This window comes from Mastigoproctus giganteus, chromosome 14 (genome assembly GCF_048544385.1).
Source record: "Mastigoproctus giganteus isolate SK-2022 chromosome 14, ASM4854438v1, whole genome shotgun sequence".
In the NCBI taxonomy this organism is placed as follows: Eukaryota; Metazoa; Arthropoda; class Arachnida; order Uropygi; family Thelyphonidae; genus Mastigoproctus; species Mastigoproctus giganteus.
The window spans coordinates 51,463,716-51,478,131 of NC_143588.1; the positions used below are offsets into that span (position 1 = coordinate 51,463,716).

General features: G+C 38.4%; 1 protein-coding gene across 1 annotated transcript in view; it reads right to left on the reverse strand.

The window, feature by feature from the left end:
* Positions 1-14,416, reverse strand: part of tou (bromodomain adjacent to zinc finger domain 2B toutatis) — a 914,913-nt gene that overhangs the window by 246,651 nt on the left and 653,846 nt on the right. The window contains 1 exon segment of the mRNA XM_090388865.1: positions 1,517-1,591. Coding sequence (XP_090244991.1) covers positions 1,517-1,591 — 75 coding nt within the window.

The window sequence follows — 14,416 nt, forward strand, 5'->3', positions numbered from 1 at the left end:
TTTGATTACTGATGATTTTGCTCAGGCTGTGGACAAACCACAAGTGAGCAATTCACATCTATATTTCGCATATTAGGAATTCTTTAGGGTTGGGGGATGCTGGAAGTTTATCACACTCTAACAGAGAGCTAAATGATTTTGTAATAATTGAGAGGAAAGTGGAAGAGAAATTGTTGAAGTTAAATATAAGCAAGGCACCTGGGGTGGATCAGACCTATCCAATTATATTAAGAGAGGTGGCAAAGAAAGTAGGCAAATCCTTAGCCATAATTATGAGAGCATCCTTGGATTCAGGGGGGTGTCAGCGGATTAGAGATCTGCATTTGTATCCCCAATTCACAAAGACAGATTGAAGGGTGACATGAGTAATTACAGACCTGTAGTTTAACCTCTGTTCCAGGGAAAATAATGATAATGGAATCACTGGTAAAAGAGGTAATGCAGGATCATCTAGATAAGGTCGCAATTATATTTCAAACACAGAATGGGTTTGTTAAGGGAAAACCTTGTTTGACCAATCTGATTGGATATTACAATGTGGTCACCGATGTTGCAGAATTAAGATCCATGGAATTTAAATCCCACTGCTTGCAAACACACATGAAGGAACTAGATGGCCATTATAAATGTTTACGGATATAAATAAGTTCAGCTGCTTGCACTTAAACTGCTCAACCACTAGGTACACCTGACTAAACTCTGGAAAATTTTAAAATCCAACACCCCTGAAGGGACCCAGATTTTAAAGTAAGATAACACACACACCAAAAATAAGTAATTTTCAAAGGATATCATCTTCTTACTCAATGCCAAGAAAATTTTTTTTATAATAATCTAAGAACACACACACACACATAGAGAGAGAGAGAGAGAGAGAGAGAGAGAGAGAGAGAGAGAGAGAGAGAGAGAGAGAGAGAGAGAGAGAGAGAGAGTCAAAAATAAATTTAAAAAAAAAACTAACTCTCAAGAAAATTTTATCTTATGGTTTCCAGCTGCTGACATTTCTCAGTTATTCTGTTTAGTTTATAAGAAATCTGTGATAGTGATACTGGTATATGGGTTGGTGGTGATGATCTGGTAAATCCACACAACTGAGAGTGACTTTCCTTTCCCATGAATATTACCAAATATTCATGGGAAAGGAAAGAATTTACTTTTGACTTTTGGTAGTATTCAAATAAATTGAATTTACTAATGTAAATTCAATTTATTTGAATTTACTAATGACTGCATAAATAATTTGAACTACCTCCTTTCCTCCTTTGATCAACCTTTAACTACTTAATATTTACAATATAATTATAGCATCTGGTAGAACCATTATTCAATTTAATTCCCAATGGCATAAACTCTGCAGAAAACTGAACTGAAATTCAAAAAGAAGTAATTTTCAAAGGATATCATCTTCTTACTCAATGCCAAGAAAATTTCTTTTATAATAATCTAAGAAGTATACTTATTGGCTACTTAAGAAAAACAAAAAATCAAGATACTGAAGCATAATAGCACTACTTACTTTCTAAGGTCACCTTCCACAATCCACTTATCTTTACGTAATGTGTTCACGGTTTCAATGCTGTTATCAATTTGCCTGTAAAAGAAACAAATATCAATAATAAAAACTTAAATAATAATAATTAGAGAGCATTCTTAAATGTTTAACACCAAGAGTTGTATTCTAAATATACCAAATCATATGGATACTGCTATGGATAAAGGGGTGGTTGAGGGGGAGAAGACAGAGAGTGGTAATCAATGGACACTGCTCATCGTGGACTGATGTTATTAGTGGAGTCCCTCAGGGCTCAGTGTTGGGTCCATTATTGTTTTCTGTATTTATAAATGATATTGATGATGGTATATCGGGATTAATGTCCAAGTTTGCAGACGATACAAAGGTTGGCAGGGTTGTCAAGGACACTACTGACACTATGCTGCTGCAACAGGATCTGGAAAGGTTGAGCAGATGGGCTGAGAGGTGGCAAATGAAGTTTAACATTGACAAATGTAAAGTACTACACATGGGAAACAGCAACCCCAGAGCAACGTATCAACTCTGTGGTACAACACTGACAGTGGTAGAGAATGAAAGGGACTTGGGGGTGGTTGTGCAGGCAGATATGAAGTTCTCTGAGCAGTGCAGACGGGCTGCAAGAGTAGCTCATGGAGTATTGTCAATGATATACAGGAATTTTTCCAGCAGGGATAAGGAGGTGATTATTCCATTGTATAAGGCGATGGTCAGGCCACACCTAGAGTACTGTATACAGGTCTGGAGGCCTCATTTCAAGAAGGATGTAGAGCTGCTGGAACGAGTACAGAGAAGGGCAACAAGATTAGTGAATGGAACAAAGGGGTGCTCTTACGAAGAACGGCTTAAGTTTTGCAAATTACAGTGTCTGGAGACTAGGCACCAGCGAGGTGATCTGATAGAGGTGTATAAAGCCTTGAATGGTTTAAGCATGCTCAATGCTGATGGGATTCTTCCTCTAGCTCAGAATAATCACCTGAGAGGGCATAAATTCAAATTGAGGAAAGACAGATGTAGGATAGACGTGCGGAAATTTGCCTTTAGCCAGCGGGTGGTTGGTTGGTGGAACAGACTTCCATCCCTTGTGGTGGAGGTTGATAGCCTAAATAAGTTTAAGGCTCAGCTGGACAGGTATTTTGAACGAACGGAGGGGTGAAGTGGAAGTGGTTTTTTTTTTTTTTTTTTTTTTGGCTGATGCTGCATAAGCTTGCTTTCTTGCATCAAATGCCTCTGCTAATGCTAATGCTAATATTAAAATGCAATTTGGGAAACTTGTCTCAAGTCAGGAACTAGACACACTTACTAAAAAGATGTTCTTGTGTTTTTCTGTGATTCTGAAATCTGACTTCTCTACATTATGAAACAGTACGAAGGATGTAAATCCAAATAATAATTACACATACTTTACATGGAAGACTGGTAATTAAACTGAGAAATTAAAACTCATCTACCCTGTTACATTAACTTTGTCTGACTTGTGTTATCATTAGTGATACACATAATCAAGAGGTGATAATCGATTTATTCAACTGCAAATCATTCATCTCATTTAATTACACTCAAAGTTTGAACAATTTGTAGTAGTTAGTTAAATTAGTTAAGTGGGCATATGTACAAATTGGAGCAGAATGGTATTAAGGGTAAGTTGCTACAATGGATAAAAGGATGGTTCAGTGGGAGAAGACAGAGGGTAGTAATCAACGGATGCTGTTCTTCGTCGACTAATGTTATTAGTGGAGTCCCACAGGGTTCGGTGTTGGGTCCACTGTTGTTTTGTATATTTATCAATGATATTGATGAAGGTATATCAGGCTTAATGTCAAAGTTTGCAGATGATACAAAGGTTGGCAGGGTTGTTAATGACAGTAATGGCAGTGTGCTACTGCAACAGGATCTAGATAATTTGGGCAGATGGGTTAAGAAGTGGCAACAGAAGTTTAACCTTGACAAATGCAAAGTACTGCATATGGGTAGAAGTAACCCCAGAGAAACGTACCAACTGTGTAGTACTACACTTAAGGTGGTAGAAAATGAAAAAGACCTGGGAGTAATTGTGCAGTCAGATATGAAGTTTTCTGAGCAATGCAGACAGGCTGCCAGGGCAGTTCATGAGGTTTTGTCAATGATATATAGGAATTTTGCTAGCAGGGAGAAGGAGGTGATTGTCCCTCTGTATGAGGCAATGGTCAGGCCACGCCTTGAGTACTGCGTACAGGTGTGGAGGCCTCATTTTAGGAAGGATGTAGATTTACTTGAGCGTGTACAGAGTACAGGGCAACAAGATTGGTGAGGGGAATGAAGGGATCCTCTTACCAAGAGAAGCCTAAGTTCTGCCAATTGCATTGGCTGGAGACTAGCCACCTGCACAGTGATCTGATTGAGGTGTATAAGGCCTTTAATGGGTTGAGCACGCTGAATTCTGATGGGATCCTTCCACTTGTTCAGATTACGAACCTAAGGGGGAATAAATTCAAATTGAGAAAGGACAGATGTAGAATAGATGTGCAGAAAGTTGCCTTTAGCCAGCGGGTGGTTAATTGCTGGAACAAACTTCCATCTGTCGTTGTGGAAGTTGATAGGTTGAATAAATTTAAGGAGGAACCTGACAGGCATTTGGAGAGAATGGTGTCTTTTTTTTTTTTTTGCTGATGCTGCATAAGCTCATACACTTGCTTTCTTGCATCACATGACACTACTACTACTATATCAACAGCTGCCAACTGTTTGACTTTCAAAAAGCTGGAAATCAAGCAACTACATGCATGAGGGAAAAAAAAAAAAAAAAAAAACCCGGCTTTTCAAAGTTCACACTATACTAACACTAGAAACTAATATCACTGGCAAAATATGTTTGCAGATGATAGAAAGATTGGTAGGGTGATTAATGAGAGTAATCATGGTAAGCTACTGCAACAAGATCTACAAAAATTAGCCATATGGGCTGAGAAATGGCATAAAGTTGAACATTGACAAAAGAAGGGTACTATATATGGGTAGCAGTAACCCAGATTAGCACACAAACTGTGTGATACTACACAAGGTAGTGGAAAATGAAAAAGACGTTGGGGGGGGGGGGGTATTGGGCAGTCAGATATTAAGTCCTCTGATAGTGGAGACAGTACCAGAACAGTTCATGGGGGTTTTATCAATGATATCCAGAAACTTACTTTGCAAGCAGAGATAATGAGGTGTTTATCCCACTATACAAGGCAACGATTAGGCCACATCTTGAATACTGCATAGAGGTACATACATGCAGACCTCATTTTAGGAATGATGTAGATCTGTTGGAATAGGTGCAGGGCATTGAGATTAGTGAGAACAAAAGGATGATCTTAACAAAAAAGGCTTCAGTTCTGCAAATTGCCACATTGAGCTTGCTCAATCCAGTCAGAGCCTTAACACATTTGCTCCTGGTCATGAGTCAGCATGCTATCGTCAATAGCACGGCTTAGATGTTGTTGTTGTTTTGGTTTTTTAGGAGCATTAGCAACTAAGGCCATATTGCTCAGGGAATATGCGGTGGTCATTCCCTGACCTTTCCGTATCCTCCGTATTTGGTGGTGATGGGCTTGAACCCTGGTCTAATCAAGAAGCGTGTGCTACGCACTGTCGCTCCTTCCCACCTGGCTACGGAGGTGCCTCCCACACGGCATAGAAGGAGGAGACTGTCGCCAGAAGTGGACTGTGTTTCCATAACGAAAAAGCTTGAAAATTGGTAATAAGGGATTGTTATTGTTATTTAATAATAAGAAATGATTCCTGCTCGTGTTATCTGCAAACACATGTACTCCGAACAGTTTATCTGTTTTCCAATAATCTTGTATGCGGTTCAGTCGAATGGTTCCCATATGTAAAATCAATCCATATCAATATTCAAGTGTCATATAAGCAGTTTCCAAAAGATTTTGAGATTCACGCGCCAGCGCATGATAGGAACTGGAGGTCAAATTTGGCTGTAAATGCCGCATCATGCGCTGGCGCATGACACAAAAACCATAATAATATAGTATATAAATAATAAAACAAAAAAAAACATGGTAACATTAAGAAATACATCATACCAAACCAATACAGATTACAAATACTATGTGTAAGAATGGTTCTTATGTATAATGTTCGCACAACCAAAGCAATAGCCGGGTGATCCTTCACAAACAGTGCAGATATAGATTGTATATCTTACGTTTGCAGATATAGATTGTATCCTTATGTTTCCCTTCGGAATAGCAATGTTTGCATTGCTTCCTCAATATCTTTCCACCTTTTCTTTTTTCCCGCAGTTTGAGCACATGTTCCAGTTCAGGCACATCATGCACAGTATGAGGGAGATCAGATGGCTGTTTCAATAAAGATCTGATCACTGATAAACGGAAGTCATAAAGTTGCATCTTGTTATGTGAATATTTAGTATAGATATGGTGTACATTCATCATTAGTTGCAAAATATGCATAAATATTTTTAAAGGCCACCTAATGGTTTTGCTTTCACAAGGATAACAGGCAAGCATTTGATCTTGCTTGTCAATGCCTGACATAAACCTATTATAATCAATTATAGGCAATGGTTTTGATTTCAGTTCGCCTCGTTTGTTCTGCATTTCCACCATATCATTTTGGTATTCTGTAGATATGTAACTGACATCTCTTCAGTCGTTCCACTTAGCAATCATTGCACCATGGGCACACCTTGATAAAGTTTCCCCTTTCTTCAGCTTTTTTTTCCTCGAACCTTTCGAAAATGTTTTCCTATTACTTCTGATTGTCCCAGTACAATGGGTTTGTCTGTCAGCGAGACACTTAGCGAGTTCATAACTATTGTAATAATTGTCCATAAATGTTGTGCCTGACATCTAGCATCCCATCAAGTAAGTTCATAACGACTTTTTGTGCATGTCCATTTCCACCAGAATCATCCAACACACCAGTATATACTTGAAATTTGATAACCATGCCAGTAGGCGTTGTGATCAAATAACTTGATGCTGTACTTATGGCATTTGTTTTGAATGTACTGTCGAAAAACAAGCCTTTCATGCCACAATATCATAGACTCATCTAAGCTAATCTCGCATCCTGGATAATATATTTCCAACATTCATGCATTGAACAGATTCACCATTTTTCGAATTTTATATAGTCGATCGTGTGGACATACCTCTTTCTTTTCTGGATTTTTTGCAAAATGCAAGGCCTGCAGTAATAATAAGAAATGATTCCTGCTTGTGTTATCTGCAAACACGTGAACTCCGAACAGTTTATCTGTTTTCCAATAATCTTGTATGCGGTTCAGTTGAATGGTTCCCATATGTAAAATCAATCCAAAAAATACCAGCATTTCATCTCTAGTGGTGTCCTTCCATGCATTTATTTGAGAATGTTCTTTATTTTCTCGGGGAAGAAGTATTATACGAGCATAAACATTTGTTTGTGTAATTATTTCATTCAAGATATTGTCAGTCAATAAATGACGAAAGTAATGTATAGGATTATCACCTGACACGGGTTGCAGCAAAGACTCGGATTTTGTAAAACGAAACTGTTTCATCGATGTTACGTCATTTTCCCACATGACGTTTTCCAACTCACCGGAATCCTGCTATGGAAGTGTAGCCTCTTCCACAATATCTTCATCTACACTTTCCGAATCCGAAGTGTCCTTTGGAGGGATAAAATCTTCCTCATCATCGTAACTGACGTCACTGTGATATACATCAGATAACTCTTCCAAAATTTTTGCAATTTCTTCATCTATAAGGGATTTTTTATATTGCACTTTTCTTCTTTTTGGGCATGATGGGCCTGCTAAACTATCATCTGCACAACTCATATTACAAGGCTTTTCCACGCATCATGTAACAAAATGTTCAACACCACATACAACTACATATAGTTTACACCCTTTACTTGATGCCGAAACAACTATACACAGCAGAAACACAATGCCAACTGAAGTTGAGAACTTCATACTAACGTCTAACGAATCCCGCACCCGCGTGTGATTGGCTACTGGGTAATGATGCCACATCCCGCACCTGCACGTGATCGACTCTTCAATACTGCTGCAACCGTGTTAAACACCACCACCATAAGATCAGCTCACAGCTGCCTAGTCTGAGCAAGCTCAATGCTGATGCATTCTTCCTCTTGCTCAGACTACACACAAGGGGCATAAGTTCAAAGTGAGGAAGGATAGTTGATTGGTGGAACATACTTCCATCTGTTGTTGTGGAAGTGAGTAGTTGGAATAAATTCAAGGAAGAACTATGAAAATTACCGAAGATGATCAGGTGATGTGAGTAGGTTTTTTCTTTTTTAATGATGCTTTATAAGCTTACTTTCTTGCATCATTTGCCACTACTGGCAAATATAATACTAAAATATTAAAATAACAACCACATTAAATATTAAAATTAGGTAAGGTAACATATGCTTTCAAATGTTACCTTACTTAAGATTTTTCTGTGTATGGATTTCTGTTTGGATATTCATTAGACACCAACCGATTTTGATTCCTACAAGAAAGATAATGTTGCACCCCCCCATCCTTCAGAAATGCTGGGTCAAAGTGTTGTTCAAAAAAATGTCCCTGATGTGTATGGACTTGGTTCTCAAGAGTATTTCCAAAGCTTCACCAGAAATAGAAGATGGGAACTCAGTTTTTGTTTTTCCCACTTGGCTGAATATTCTCTCACACTCAACACTGCTATGAAGAATTGTTAAAACGACAAGCATGACTTGGGATAATTTATTATATTTCAAACTTTCTTGTGCTCTTATCATTTCCCAAAATAAGTACCACTGTTCATCAATTCTTTCTCCTTTCATAATAGCATCTTGGATTCTCAAACTGCAAATGACAGAACAGATTCAAAACATCTATTTCCCTATCTTTAACAAGCAAGAAGTGAAAACTAGTTCACAAAACAATTTAATTTGAAAATGCACAGCCAATTGATAAAATTTGTGCTATTTCAGCATTTTAAAAACACCTTTTTACCGAAACTTGTACACCATGTAGTCACAGGCAGAAATAAAGTACTACTTCAATGAAAAAAAAGAACAAACTTTTCTCTTGTTTTAGACTCTCCATGACCTCTGTAGTATTAGTAGAGGCATACGATGCAAGAAAGCAAGCATATGCAGCATCAGCAAAAAAAAAAAAAAAAAACATTCCTACTTCACCCCTCCATTTGTTCCAAATGCCTGTCCAGCCCAACCTTAAATTTATTTAGGCTATTAGCTTCCACAACAAAAGATGGAAGCCTGTTCCACCAATCAACTACCCACTGGCTAAAAGAAAATTTCCCAACATCTATTCTACAACTAACGTATTTCTTCAAATTCTAAGATGCACTTTTTCCCCCCTAAAAATGGGGTGCACCTTAGAATTGATGGTGTCTTACAATTGCAGTTTTTTTTTTTTTTTTTACAAATTTTCCCGTGCTTTGCACAGTAGCACACGTTTTGACAGTTATCGCATTCTCCAATTCCAATGGAGAATAAAGTGGCATGGGTGATTTCACGTGCTTTCGAAATGTGAAGCCACTGTTATTTCATTATAGTGGAGCTCACTCAGAGAAAACTGGGAAGTTTTGTTTGTATCTTCGTAAGTGGAGTTACTGCATTTCGTTAATTTTGATTCCTTATTGCACATTAAAATGTCAAAAAGATTGCACTACGAAGCCGCAATGAAATGAAAAGTTATTGTATATGGAAAAGAACATGGAAATAGAGCTGCGGGTCGACATTTTGACATTAAAGAAGTAAATGTTCATCGTTGGAGAAATGATCACAATTCCATATTTTCGTGCAAAGCAACAACTGAGTTGTTGGTTGTTGCTTTGCACAAAACAGGGCCTAAGAAAGGAAGATTTCCACAAGTCGATGAAGCTGTCATACATTTTGTAATGGAGACATGCGCAAAAGGATTACCCGTCACTTGACAATCCATGCAATTGAAAGCCGGAGAAATTGCCAAGTCCATTGGATTAGAGAAAATAATTTTTAAAGACAGTCGCAGCTGGTGTGACAGATACATGCATCGTAGTGGATTGCCATTAAGGTGCCGAACATCTATCTGTCAAAAAACTCCTGCAGACTTTCAACAGAAGCTGATTAACTTTCAGCGACAGGTGATGAAATTAAGGGAAAAAAAAACAGAGTTTAGTCAAATTGGAAATGCTGATGAATCCATGGTCTACTTCGATATGCCTCGAAATTACACCGCCAATGCTAAAGGTGCTAAAGAAATCAAGATTATAAGCATGGGCTACGAAAAGCAGCGTATCACTGTGATGATATGCATCACCGCTGATGGTCGAAAGTTGCAACCATATTTAATTTTTAATTGAAAAACCATACCGAAGAAGGAAATTTTCCCTAAAGATGTTAGTGTGTGTGCACAAAAAAATGGATGGATGTTGGCAGAGCTTATGGAAGACTGGCTAAATGTGGTGTGGAATAGACGTCTTGGAAGTCTTCGTAACCCACCTAGCATGCTAGTACTTGATGCATTTCGTGGACATTTGTCCGAACAGGTTCAAAAATAAAATCGTGCAAAAATGTGGTGACTTGGTTGTGATTCCTGGTGGCATGACCAGCCAACTGCAGCCACTCGACGTTTCAGTCAACAAACCATTTAAAGATTACTTGAGAAAGGAATACGAATTCTGGCTGTTGACCGACAACCTTCCGCTGACACCTTCCAAAAGAATTAAGAAAGCGCCGGCATCAAAATTGGCAGAATGGGTATCAGCAGCTTGGAAGCTAATGATACCCATTTGTTTGTGTAGTGTGAAATTGTTAATTTCACACTACACAAACACTATGAAATTACTGCACATAAGATAGTACAACACTACAATCATGTTTCTATTCGCATCATAAACTACCACCACACACCATACCCAACAAACAATTTGGTTTTCTTTTTTCTTTTTATGAAAACCCCAAACACGAGAGGTATTAGAACCTATAGTACTTAGTACCGTGCTTCAGTTGGAGGTTGAGAAGACAAAAGAAGATATTTGCTGACATTAGACTTTAACTTTTGTAGACTGTCATTTTCAGGAAATATGTATGAAGGGAGGTTGTCCCAGAAAATGGCAGTTGAATGAATAAACGAGGAAGATGAAAAGTTGGTTCTGTCAGTTTGAAGTTGGACAGTAAATGGACGTTGGCTTGATGGCATGTGTTCGGACTGTTTTGAAAGAGAGAGTCGGAATTATAGAAGCCAATTCAGAAGAACAGTGCCCATGGAAGTATCTGTAGAAAAGGCATGCAGTAAGTCTATGAGACAGTGAGTGGAGAGAGACTGTTAGTGATGAGTCATTAATTAACCTACTGCCTTCTTCTGAATGGAATCTAGAAGCCTGAGAGAGGTTTTGGGAGCACCTCCCCAGATGTGGGAACAATATTCCATGGTAGGGTGGATTTGCGCAATTTGTACAGAGTGAACAGCTGTTTGGAAGAAACGTAACGCCGTGAGTGAATGAGAAAACCAAGTTTTTTAGATGCACAGGAAGCAATATTTGTAATGTGATTAGAAGTCAGGGTAATCCCAAAAGAGATATATCATTTTGCCTAGAAATCCGAGTGTCACTAAAGATAAGCATAGGAGCAGAAGAATCCTTTTTGCGAGATATAAGACAACACTGAGTTTTAGAAGGGTTGAAATCAACTAAGTTGTCTTTGCCCCAATGGAGAATTACCCAAAGATTGGCATTTAAGGAATTGGTAGCAGATTTTCGAGAAGTTGAAGCTGATTGAGCAGGACAGGGTTTCTCAAAATGGAAAGTGGAATGCAACGTGCCATCATCGGCAAAACTATGGATAGGATTTCCAATCCTATAATGGTCAGAAAAATGGATTTCCAATCCATTTTTCTGACCATTCTTGAAGTCTATCTAGGTCTCTCTGAAGAAGCTCAGCTTGACAGTGATCATTAACTACTCTACCAATTTTAACATCATCTGCAAATTTAGACATCACGCCCTCTATTCCTTCATCAATGTCGTTTAGGAAAAAAAAAAAAAAAACATCCTTGGGAAACCCCACTTCTTACATCAACCCAATCTGAGGAATAGCCATTTATCACAACCCTCAGCCTCCTGCCCTGAAGCCATCCTTCTATCCATCTAAGGATTTTCCCAGTGATTCCAACCTGTTCCAGCTTATAAAGCAACTGCTCATGTGGGACTGAGTCAAAAGCTTTGCTGAAATCTAAATAAACAATGTCGAAATTATTCCCTAAATCCAGCTCGTGAGTGACCCTTTCGAAATAGCGAACCAGATTTGTTGAACATGATTTTCCCTTTACAAAACCATGCTGAGTATCCTTGAGAATTTCAATTCGATCCAAATGATCCTGAATTTCACCTTTGATCATTGCCTCCATGATTTTCCCTACTACTGAAGTCAGACTGACAGGTCGATAATTTCCAACTTCACTTTTAGAGCCACCCTTATGCATGGGAGACACATTTGCACTTTTCCAATCCAAGGGAATCTCCCCACAGTCTAGTGATGCTCGCATAATTAGCCTCAATGGTTCAATGCACTCGCTTGCCGTCTCTCTTAAGATTATAGGGTATATTCCATCAACTCCAGGAGCCTTACTGGTCTGTAGGCTGGAAAGTTTTTTCATTAAATAATCTTGCGAAATTTCAATATCATTAATTACATATTTTTTAACTTCGCTCCCACAATTTCCCATCGCCACAAAAGGCTTTTCATTTGTAAATATCGATGCAAAATAACTGTTGAGTTCATCTGCAACGGCAGCTGGTGTATTTATTACTATCCCCTTTCCCTTACGTAAAGGTCCGATCTGGTTTGTCCTGCTCTTCTTGGCATTTATATATGTGAAGAATTCTTTATCCCCCCCTCTTTGCTCTGTTTGCTAGTGATTTCTCATAAACTGCCTTTGCCTGTCGAACCTTTTCTGTGGCTCTATTACAGATCACCTTGTAGCTGTTATAGGCTTCAGTACTTTTTATTACTCTGTAACCTTTCCATGCCACCTTTTTCTGCTCAAGTAATGGGGCAACTTCACTATTCATCCAACTTGGAACCCTTCTCGTGGAGTATTTTTTTAATGGTATATACGCATTCAAGGCATCTGTGATTAATGTTTTAAAAGCGCACCACAGTTCAATTGTATTCATTCTCAGCGCAATATCTACCCAGTTAATAGAGGCAATGTAGTACCTTAAGGCATCGTAATTTCCTTTTCTGAAATTAAAACCCATTCCTTTGCCTTTTACTTCTGCTACTTCTCTCGTCATCATCCACCGTAGAATCCGTGATCACTTCCTGCTACTGGTTCCTCTACTGTCAGCCCTGTTATGTCATCTGATTAATGTGTGATGATGAGGTCTAGGATATTCTTTTGTCTAGTACTTTCCCTGACATGTTGATACAAATAACAGTCATCTAGCTGATTTAAAAATTTTGTTCCCCATGTCGAGTTTCCTTCCCATTTACTCCAATCAATTAGAGGCAAATTGAAATCACCCTTAATAAGGCATTGACACTTACTTGCCCATTCCATTTGCATGTAGAGGCTTTTGTCATAATCTTCACAATCACATGGTCTGTAGATTACTCCTACTCGCATTATACCTTTGTTTCCAACTAACTCAAACCATACAGACTCTATACTAGTATGTGAAATTTCTGAATCCGGTTTTTTTTTTTTTTTTTATTTGGTAGTTGTTGGCGCATCGGCTTCTGTGGCCATATTGCACCTCCCAAGGTTTTTGCAGTACTTTGATCCAAGCCCGAGGCGGGAATCGAACCCGCGACCTTTGGGTTGCCGGGCAGGTATTTTACCCACTCGGCTAGCCCGATCGGCTTCTCTGAATCCGGAAAAGCTATTGTCGCACTCAGGCTGCTTCTGATAAGAAGCATTACCCCACCACTCCTTCAATCTACTCTGTCCTTCCTAAATACATTATACGAGCCGTACTGAAACTCATCATCCCCAATTTCCGGGTGGCACCACGTCTCTTTAAGCCCTATTATGTCCGCGTTACTCTATTATGTAACTCTATTACTCTATTACCCTATTATGTCCAGCAGTTCAAATTCGCTAATTTTATTGACGACACTTCTAACGTTACTGTATAAACAATTAAGATTTACTGTTCTTGTATATTTACAACCCTAACACAACCCTTGAAGTTTTTTAGGCTCTCTTCCCTGATATTAGCTACCCGCTCACGTGAAACGTCTTTGCCCCCAGAACATCTAGATAATACGTCCAGTTGGGGTAACAGATAAGAACTCTTAAGGTATGTGCAAGAGTTACATTGACTAATATTATCAGATAAACGCGTGTCAGTATTACCCACATCCCCCCCTAACTAGCAGTTTCCCTGAACCTTTAAGGTATCCTCAATAATACTGGCAAAAACGTTTGCACCACCTTTGTTTAAGTGTATCCCGTCTCTACAAAACAAATTCCTTCTACCTACAAGTCCTCCATTATTTTCAGAAGCTTGAACATTACTCAAGAAAGTAAAGTTAGATAGCACAAAATTTTCAGAATATTTTGTTGTCCTCTGGGAAGCTTGTAAGATCAATTATATTTCTATAACCCTACTGGAACTTGCCCAAAAAAGAATCTTATACTTTTATTCATTTATATATTTTGGGAATTATTCTAGAATGAAAAGTCACTAAATTTTCTCTACATTTTTGCCCAGTCTCTGTCCAATTTTCATATAACGAATGAAACTGAAGGTTGATTACTCACAGAGAAGGAGAATTTCTCTGGATTTATTGAATGACTTATCTACAGCATTAGAGAGGCAAGAATAGAAAAAGCAATACTCTTGATCTGACCACCAGCAGTGTTCATATATATTTATTTATTATTAT